Here is a 10,340-nt window from a genome sequence, read left to right as displayed (position 1 = left end):
GCTGGATAGATTTTGTTTTTTATTGACACTAATTACCACAAACTCAGAGGCTTTAAAACAACAGAATTTGGATACCAGAGGTCTGAAAGGGGTTTCACTCTGATAACATCAAGACATTGACAGGATCACATTCCTCCTGGAAGCTCTAGAAGAGAATCCATTCCTTTGCCTTTTCTGTCATCTAGAGGCTGTTTGCTTGGCTTATGTCTGCTTCCTTCATTTTTAAGTCTTATACTCTGACTCTCCTGCTCTCTTCTTACCTGTAAGGCTGATTACAATGGGACCATATGTATAGTTTAGGATAATCTCCCTATCTCAAAATCCTTAATCATATCTGCAAAACCTGTTTTCCTATGCAAGATAAAGTTCATGGGTTCTGGGAATTAGGACAGGGACATCTTTGCCCAGAGGGTTGTGAATGGGGAGCACATTATCTCACCTATCATGGTAAGAGTCATAAAGGTTATGTTGTCAGTGAAGCAGAGGTGAGTGGGAAGAGTATCTTTGCATAAGGAGTGTGAAAGGGTAGGAGAATTACATAGTAGGTTCATTCATCTAAAATGCTCAGTAGGGCTACTGAGACTGGCTTTCAACCTCCACTTAATTTTTCTATTTTTTGCTTCTTTTCCCTCCAGAGGAATCTATTGAAGTCTGTCTATTTACAATTTGCTCACTTTCCTTTTTCCATTTAGCTTGATATTTATTTTCTCAAAACTGGATTCTCTCTTTATCAAAATAACATGCCTAATGACTTCAGACTTGAGCAGAAAATGTGAGATGTAGTGGAAGTGGTTTTGGGAATATGTGCCTCTAATATGCTTCTTAGGTAACTTTTGAATACATCAGTTAGAGAACCTCCACTGTATTCTAAGTAAAGCTGATAAATTTATCTTGTTAGAAGAGAAAACTAAAGAAAAACTTCCAAGGGAATTAGGGTATTGTCGGCTTTTGGGAGATAACAATTTGGTGTGCAATTTAGTAAGACTCTAATTCAGGGGAACAGGTGAAGAGATCATGTCAAGATAAGGGGAGAAGTTTTTTTTGGGGAGTTGTTCAATCTTTATACTTCCCTCACCACAAAGAAGGGCTTAGTTTCTTCTGAGTTGTGTTTTCATACTGATTTATACTCTGCTGCAAATCTCAATAACCCTGTATATCCAATTGTAGTTTTTCTATATCAACTTTTCCAATTCAGGGATAGTGGAAGATGAAAAACTGATGTTTGACATTCGACAACGGTTACAGTGGCTAGGGTGATAAATCAGACTGTCAGATGTCGGAGTCTGAGTTGGTATATTGTATTGTAGGAAGCCTTCAGTCATGACATTGAGGGATCTGACAGGTTTTGTTTTATAATTTAAATAATTTGATCCATGAACAAGATATTTTGATGGGTTTTCTTTATAAATGTATTGTTATTTTGAATAGCTTTTGTTTGTAATTAAGTAAGTTGTAATGAAGCTGACAAAAGTAAAAAAAGCAAATACATAAAATATTTAGCAAAGAAAGGAACATGTTTGATGTTTGGTAGTTTTGTTTTAAAAAACATGGCAGATTGGATGATTTAAAAATTTGCCAGTTATAAAATATTTGGAAATACCAAATTAAAAAAATAAACAATTATGTAAATAGTTCAAAGATTTCCCAAGTATGTAAAGGATATCATCAGAGACACAAAGTAGAAACTGGACTTGACCTTCCATCACTTTGAGTTTAGGATTTGCATTTATACTCCATGGTCTGAGAAATTAACATGAAATTCCCTGAAACACTAGGCAGAAGTAGAGACAAAGTCTTTTTTGAAGGGGTACATCCTCAATCCTGGCAAGTAAAGAATTCCAATAGAAAATGTCTTGCCACCCATGAATCTAAAATTCAAAATTACAAAACCCAGAAGAAAATACAACCAGGGAGAAGCAAACACATCAAACAGCAGGATTATAAACACTACCACCCTCCTTGAGAAATTCCCACATTCTCCCTCCACACTCTAAAATTAGCACATTGGTGAAAATACAAACTGAAACTGGAACCATGAGAAACTAGCTTCAATATACTATTACTTGTTGTATTATATGTTGCATTGTTCTACATTGTACAAATACAAAGTGCTTTGGTAGTTCAGAGAATGAAGAGAACTGTAGAGAGTGTTGATGTAGCTTGAATTTGATGCTAAAATGTTGACAAGAGGAAATTTTAATTAGAGGAATGTTACTCCTTTCAAAATATCAATTAGATATTGCAAATCAGTGGTACCATAGAATCTTAGGAAATGAATGTCATTATAAAGTGTAACATTAACTTTTGGGTATGAACATTAAATTGAAATCATGACCATATATGAAACATAATTCTGCCCTTATTCAGAAAAGCTAAGATAAATGCCACTTCTCAATTAAGTTATATGAGACATCCCAGAAATTACCAAGTAACACACACCCTGAAAGTATAAGTATACTACTACAAACTGTCTTATAATAAGGCACTTAAATTCAGAGTGGTAAAAATCATCTAAGAGATATTGTGTTCTTTTTGCTGGCTCAGTGGTAACATAAATTCTGGATACAATCACAGGACTTGAAATGTGTTAAGTTTAGTTAAAGTAAGTGAAGAATACCTGCATTTCATTAGTAGAATGTGATATTATGGGAGTCAAATGTTATCTAGTTTAGATTTGATCTCAATTAATGTAAATGAGTATTATGTAACTCACTAAGAAAGTAAGTTTCTCAGAGATGATGAACTTCATTAAAATATACCTTTATCACTGACATATATACCATAAGGTCAAAATTTCCTCATTCTTGCTAGATTTTTAATGTGATGTGTTGAGGCCAATAGGCTGTCAGGTATCAACTTTCTAAAGATCATATTCCATGTGGGAAAATGTGCAGTGCTCTCTAGCAGAAAGGGAACTGTTTGTTGTTTGCATCATGGTAGTCTCTACAGACTTCTTGTGAATTTCACCTCTTTACAAGCTAGTGCTGACTCACATTTTACCAAAGTTCCTTTGTCAGGGTAGAATGAAAAATATAAGCTGTCAACTAAAATTTGACAGTAATAATTACGACTAGTATCAGTCATAAATTATTGCTTTCTTTTGTGGCTCTGAGTCTAATCTCTCATATAAGCTTCTCTGTTCTATTGTAGCTATTCTTGAAAGTCTCTTTTGCTTATTTTTATCAGGCTGCCATTTCAGGTAACAAGTTCATAATGTAGTTAGTTGAAGATGAACTTGAGATTTTTTGCTGTTGCTTTTTTTGGTCACTGTCCATCTTTCTTTTCTAATTTCTTACCTATTACAAGACTAGATGGAGGAGGAACAGAGAGAAGACACACACTCAGCCTCTACCTATGCAAGAATGGCCACCTCAAGGATTCCTCTTATAATTTCTATCATTTTCTTTGCTAGACAGAACTTGCAGTTTCTGAATGCATACTGTTCGAAACAGAAAAATAGCAATAAAAATGTCAGGTGATACAGCATTAGAATTTTCAATTTTTTCAGTGAAAATAGCAGTATGCTTTTGAACTAAGAATTTAAGTATACTGCATAAAATTTGAGATGTAAACTTGGAGTTACTGTATTTTAATTAATTTATTAAAATTCATATGATAAACATACGTTTTGCAGAGTTTTATAGTGCCATCTAATATTTTTTTCTCACAAAATTCTAGGAGTATTTGAAATAACTGTATTATAAACATATAAACTTTATTGAATTATAAAATTTAACTTTGATTTCCATTTGAGATTTTTCTATATGTGTGTCACTCATAAATTTTTAAGTTCAAAGAAAAAAGTCAAGCAGTTGTTAGATTGGAAAAATAAATCTCAAAATATGAGTTATAGGTCTTTCATATTATAGGTTTACTTATATTCAAAGCTAGAAAGCCAAAGGAAACTATTTTAAACTAAGGAGGAGATTCAGTAATGTATATATATTGTAAACATTCGGTGTAAAATATTGCTTTTTTTTAACATGGTGGACTGCTATTCTTAGTTTAAAAAATTTCATAGGACAATTATTATGTTCTAAGTAGATTTAAACCATATCATAAGAGGTATTTACATTGTAAGAATCTAGGATTTTTTTTATAGTTTTCATTGTGATTGCGTAGATTCATAGTTTTGAATCAATATCCAAAATGTAACAATGAATAATTAAATTAATTATCTATTTACAGTTAGGTAATTGTCTAATTAGTTTGAGAATAATAGATTATAAAATTTTCAATAAATATTATTAAACACATTCTATACTTAAATTATTTAAACTTATCCATTAAAAGTTCAAAATGAGTGTGTGTGTGTGTGTGTGTGTGTGTGTGTGTGTATAGACAGGTACATAGCTCCTTTATAATTTTAGTGATAATTGTGTTTTCATGCTTAACCTTTTTCCCAAATAGACAAACATCATCTACCAAACATCATCCACCGGTTCATGGAAAGGAATTAAGATCATATAGAGCAAGAGTAAAGGATCAGTGAATTGGAGACACAAACAGGAAACTGTTTATATCATGGATATTGAGCCAGACAAAGTGGGGATACCAAGGATGCTTCACAGAAAAGACTTAGAAGTCAGTGCAGAAGTGTCTGGCTACCACAGGATGTAAATAATCTCTTGCTTTTTATATTTCATAAGTAATTCCTTTGTAGTCAGAGAGTCGTTACTACCGTGCCTAGGTCTGTTAAATCAGTCTGATAACTGTGTGGGTGACGTCTGGAATCTGCTATAGTAAATGTACACCCGATACATAAGCATGGCTTTCACGTGTTCCTAGGCTTTGATCATCTCAGTGCAGTTCATCATGAAATACTAGAGCTCTTCTCTGATGCCAATCTAGGCAGTCAGTTGCTTCTAGAGCAGAAAGCTCCTACTGCTGGGATAAGAAGTCTTTGTTATCTAACTGGGTATTTGTCACAGAGAATGGAAGAAGGGGGTGTGAAGGGAAGGTTTTCAGGACCAGGTAAGTAACTTTATTTTCTTTTTACTTTACAAAATCAAGTATTATAATGTTATCTTTAAAAATTCTACTTTAATTGTGGAATGTTTAATTGAAAGCTCTCTGGGCACATAAAAATGTCAACTTAAGCTACACTATAATGGGATTAGAATTGAAAACATATGCACATAATTTTAGTCTAGTTTTTTTTTAAATTCTTTAAGAAAAATTTATGAGAACAGACATTTTAGGTAATATTGATAGGATTTTATTTCCCCTTTTTTTGAAGGACACTTTTATGAATAAAAATCTAAAACAGAATGGATCAATATTTAGGAATAATGGCTATCTCTTATGTCATTAGGAGATATCAACAAGTTTTTTCTTTTTGATGCCACTGTCTTTAGAAATCATAAAAGGCTGACATAGGCTAAAGAGGCTATGATGTGTGGGTGTGGGGTGGGCTGTAACTAATACGGGCTCAGGTGAGCAGCTGCCATGCATTGCTAATGAGGAACCCAGCTAAAGGGTTGTTGCACATTCTAAAGCTTCAGATGCTGTGTGTGGTTAGAAGCCTGGAATTCCTTTTTAAATTACTTTGTTACACAGCTATATTTATTAGAATTTGAGCACACTACAAATACACATACTTCTAAGATGTCATTATAGTAAAGGCCCACAATCTGGTTACATTTCAGGGAGAAAGTCTACACTGAAATGAACATTGTGAGAAAATTCAATTTGATGATACCTTGGGGTACATTCTTGCTCCATATACTGCTGTTTTCATTACAAGGTAAGAACTTACATTAAATTTTTACCTTAATTTATCAAATTTTAGCCTCTCTTACAATTGATAATAGTTTTTTTTTTAAATAAAGCATTTTTAAGTCATTGGAATGACATTCAGGTAATCTTATTGAAAATTCTTAATGATATGGAAAACATGGACCTTTTACTTGTTATTTTTTGTGTCTTTTTAATGGCTATTTAGAATCATGCTTCAATAATGTGCAATTATACTAGAAATTCTGATTCATTTTTTCTTCTAAAAGATTATTTAAAATAATTGTCTATGATAGAATAAAGATTGGGTATTTAAACTTTCTTCATACCATCAAGCCCCCAAATGGAAAAAAAAATTGTTTGAAGACTGACTTTTAACAGTTGAGGTTAAGAATTAGTTTCCCATTATTTTTGACAGTAATTTTACCCATAAATTAGTTTTTATAATATATTTCCATGGGGAAATCATATATTTACATTTAGTTTTTAGTTTTTAATCCCTGAAAAAGGCTGTATGCTTGGGAGATTGTAGGGAAAAGGGGAAAAATTATTGAAATGTAAATGACAGGAGAGATCAAGACATCACCTTCCAATCCTAGTAGTGACTGGAAACCCAAGAAGAAGGTGTCCTAGGATGCTGGAAGGGACATAGGAGATCCACTTGCACAACACCAGCATTCCGTGGTGTGTTTGTTATCTTGCTTAAGTCTGGCAAATATGAAGTAGTAGGGCCAGAACTATAACTTGGATCTCTGATTCCAAGTCTAGTGCTCCCTTGGTTGCATTATGTCTCTGTGTAAATCCATGTACACTGCTTGTTCTTTTTGAATTATCACTTAACTCCAATGTCTCACAGACAATGTCCTGGTCAGAATTCTCTGTAAAGTACAAAATAATTAGCAGCGAAATTGATGTTACAATGAACTGTTAAGCAATCAAAACACTGACCAAGATACTTGTAGGCTTTTCATTCTTATCTTTATATATTTATGTCTGGCAGGATATATTTGTGTATCATCCATCTTGATGGGAGCATCGAAGTGAGTATTTCTTGTTTTTTTTTACCCTCGAAAACATGAAATAATGGAAATAGCACAGCTCAGCAGACAATTGTATCTGCTTTTAAAAATAAATGACATATTTTATGAAAAATGAAATAAATTTTATAAGACATTTCCACAAGTTATAAGTGATTTGGCATACATTTCCTTATTTATGAAGCTAAAATATTTCCTTTTAATTACAAGAAGAGTTCTTGGTGGTGTCCACTAACTATAGGTACTAACGAGATTTTTATTTCAAAGATTTGTAAAGAGGCTATATGCAGTAATATAAATTTTTATTATTAATACACATTGATTGCAAATGTATTTTTTTCTGTATTCTTAACATAAGGTAAAACAATTTTTAATGATAAAAAAATAAAGTAGTTCTGGCAGTTGAATAATGAAAATCACTTTTTGGACTAAATTAATCTGCTGAATAAAAAAAAAAAAACAATTCTATTCTGCATTTGAGTATTAACAAAAATTTTTATCAATATATATAAAACACAAAAATATAAAACACCATAAAAAATATTCACCTTAGTGAATGGACTGGTTTTGAATAATAGCAATGTGCTGCCCCTACTCACATTAATTTTAGTCTGCCCTTTATGACATGGAACAGGAGAGAATTGAGTATTATGACTGAAAAGAAACCGGGTGTACTCTTGGCAAAAACTGACTTCACCAGATTTACCAAGTCATGTGGTGGAAATATTATGCTGGTTGGTGCTACAATGTTACACTATTTTATTTCTCTATTTCCAAGTTCCTTCCTAAAATCCAGTTTACATCAGAGACTGGAGAGATTTGGGGACACTCCTAAGTTTTGTAAAATGAGACAGCACCACCACCCAAATCTAACCCCTTCAAAAAGGGGGGGGGGACCTTTTAAATGTTAAACCAAGAAAGACCTCTTTGATAAAGTGATGGAAATCAGGAGGAAAACACCAGCTCTCTCTTGGGAGAGGCTTGTTCAGGTTGCCTAGGGGCCTCTGATTATACAAGTTCTTTTTGTTTTCTTCTAGAAATGAGTTTAATGAAAATCGACAGAAAAGAGCTCTTTTAGCAGCACAGGTAGGTTATGCCTCAGATGGAGAGGGAGGCAGAGAAATAATCCATTCTGCTTTGGACTCTGCTGTCACTTCAACAATGAGACCTTTGTAGAGGGGAATAAAATGCTAAAAACAAAACAGAAAGCGGGAGAAAGAGGCAAAGTAACTTCTCTGCTTTTTTTGTGACCCTCAATTTCATGCTTGGTTCTCATTGATATGTTTGAAGTGAAATACGTTTTTTTTTGTTGTTGTTGTTTGTATGTGTGTGTGTGTGTAGCAGTGCTCTTCATCTTAGTTATCTAACAGATGGGCTTGAAGCATTTATGGAAGATTGAATCCCATCCACTTGGTAGGAAATTTGAATTTGTTTAGAAGTTAGGCACAATGTCAGTCAGGACCATAGCAATAATACAAATACTTTCAAGAAGGAGCGGACAAAGATCAAAAATGATACAAGTTAAATACTGTAGGAGGGCATCAAATATATATCTTGATGTCCTGACAGAGATGGCTTTTGTATTTTCTGAAGAATGTAAATTGTGGGCATCTCTGAAGAGGTAACTGGTTTTTGGAAGACAGGGTAACATTGAATTTGAGGAGCTCTTCTTGCTTGGGTCCCTTTATATAAAAGATATTGGGTAACATAATTGCATTATCTACAAACTATAGTCAGAACATTCAAATGAATTGATTTCAGAAAATGTATCTCTATAAGAGATAGTTTGCAAAATAAGAGAATCCTAACTTAGTAAAGGCATTTTGGGGAAAGTAATGTGATTTGAATATTTATATAGCAAACAGCTTAAATATTCAAGGAAGCCTTTGACAAATGCTAAAGTGCAAACAATTTCTACTAGCATTTTTTGATGGATGCCTGCATTTGTATATTTTATGGTGTTGAAGAAAAGAATTAGTAGATGAGTATGACAGATTTGATATGCTGTTGTTACAGTTTAGGAAACCAAACTGATTTATTTTTGTCAAGAGTAGAGACTTTTTTTTTTTTCCCTCCAGAATGGGCAAAGGATTTTATGTAGAATGCAAACACTATTTTTTTTTTCCTGAAAAGAGAGTGTTTTGCATACAAAGTACTTATGTATCATGTGAAGTGGTTAAAATTTTTCTCTAAGAAAGAAAAGGTAATGTTTGCTAGAAGATCATATGTTAATTAAGCAAAGTCATCCACATGACTCAGTAAGAAATCTGATTTTGAGAAAAACTTTCTGGTGAATCCACTAGATTGAGGGACCTTTGAAATATACTCCGAAGGTGTCAGTCATATAAAGTGCCCTATGGATGGGACTATACTATTGTGCATTTCAATGTATAATTTTCCTGAACACCTTCTTTCTAATACTGAGTGAGGAACACACTTTCCTTGTCTTGATGTCCTCCTTCAGGAAAACAAAGAGCAGGGGACTTGCACTTCTATTTTCTATAGCTAGAGAGGGTGCATCAAAATCATGTAATATTCCTGGACAGATTTAAAAAGAAGAAATGTTAAAGAAGGTCAATGAGACCATAATCATGCATGACCCTCTGTCAGATCTCAATCTTGTGTTATAAGGCCATTTATGTCCATAGATTCACTCACATGCTTTAAGAACACAGCACTGATGGGTAAATAACTGTACTCAGAAATACATTGCCAACGAAGTGATCCAGAGAAGGATAGACAGACTTTCACAGATGCTGCAATGATTTCCCACATGAAGACTGTAATTTTGTGGTGCTTCTTAATCTCCTGTGGAGTTATAATCAGTAAGGCAGAAGAATGGGCTGTCCTCTTTTATCACTTATGTGAATATGTGCACCCAATGCCTGGGGTATTTTTGTATTTGCATTCCAGTTCAATTATTCCCTGGAAGCAGGTGCTGAGACATAGACTTAGGAGCAGGTTATTTACTTGCAGAGTGCACAGATGTGGGAGAGGCAAAAGTGAGGGAAGAAGGGAGAAAATTGAATATAGGGTATGTTAATGAGGGGCTTTCTGTTGTAGGTACTTGGGACCTGCTCTTATTGGGAACCCTATGAGGAACTGGATAGCATGTATCCTAGAATTGTTTCCACAGTGAGAATCTGGAATATTTATGCACCAATTCCTGTTTCTCACTGGTCAAGAGTAGCTTCTGAGGACTTTTAAATACCCAGAAAAGCACTATTTGTCATTTGTCCTGCTTGGACTCTGTCCTCAGGCAGAGAGAGAAAGAACCCAAGGTTTGAAGTTGGAGGCTGTCAGTGTGCACAGGAACCCAGATAGATTTCAAGGTGAATTTGAGGAAGTTCTGAAAGGGGCATCAACAGAGTCTGCTGTAGTCATGACTCTCAATACCCTTGGGAACTTTTTTTTTTTTTTCCATTCAGTTGATGTTTGTTGCCAACATATCAAGAATTATGCTAGAGATATAAACAAGAATAGCAGGGCTTGATATCTAGAAACTCCATGTCTAGTGGAAGTAGGGTTATAGAGAAGTAATTTCTGTGCAATTGGCTCATTGAATAT

At 33.9% G+C, this 10,340-nt stretch overlaps 1 protein-coding gene across 2 annotated transcripts in view; it reads left to right on the top strand.

The window, feature by feature from the left end:
• The first annotated feature begins 5,667 nt into the window (after positions 1–5,667).
• Positions 5,668–10,340, top strand: part of Otogl (otogelin like) — a 123,711-nt gene continuing 119,038 nt past the window's right edge. For both annotated transcript variants that reach the window (XM_046465091.2, XM_046465090.2), the window contains exons 1-3: positions 5,668–5,746; positions 6,737–6,776; positions 7,811–7,859. In XM_046465091.2, coding sequence (XP_046321047.1) covers positions 5,668–5,746; positions 6,737–6,776; positions 7,811–7,859 — 168 coding nt within the window. The remainder of the gene's footprint in view (positions 5,747–6,736; positions 6,777–7,810; positions 7,860–10,340) is intronic.

The sequence above is a fragment of the Marmota monax genome, unplaced genomic scaffold (genome assembly GCF_021218885.2).
Source record: "Marmota monax isolate L192 unplaced genomic scaffold, Marmota_monax_Labrador192_F-V1.1 WCK01_AAM20220418_F8-fsc00146, whole genome shotgun sequence".
Classification (NCBI taxonomy): Eukaryota; Metazoa; Chordata; class Mammalia; order Rodentia; family Sciuridae; genus Marmota; species Marmota monax.
Note: the sequence above shows the minus strand (reverse complement) of the source record. Positions and strands in the feature narration are given on the sequence as shown.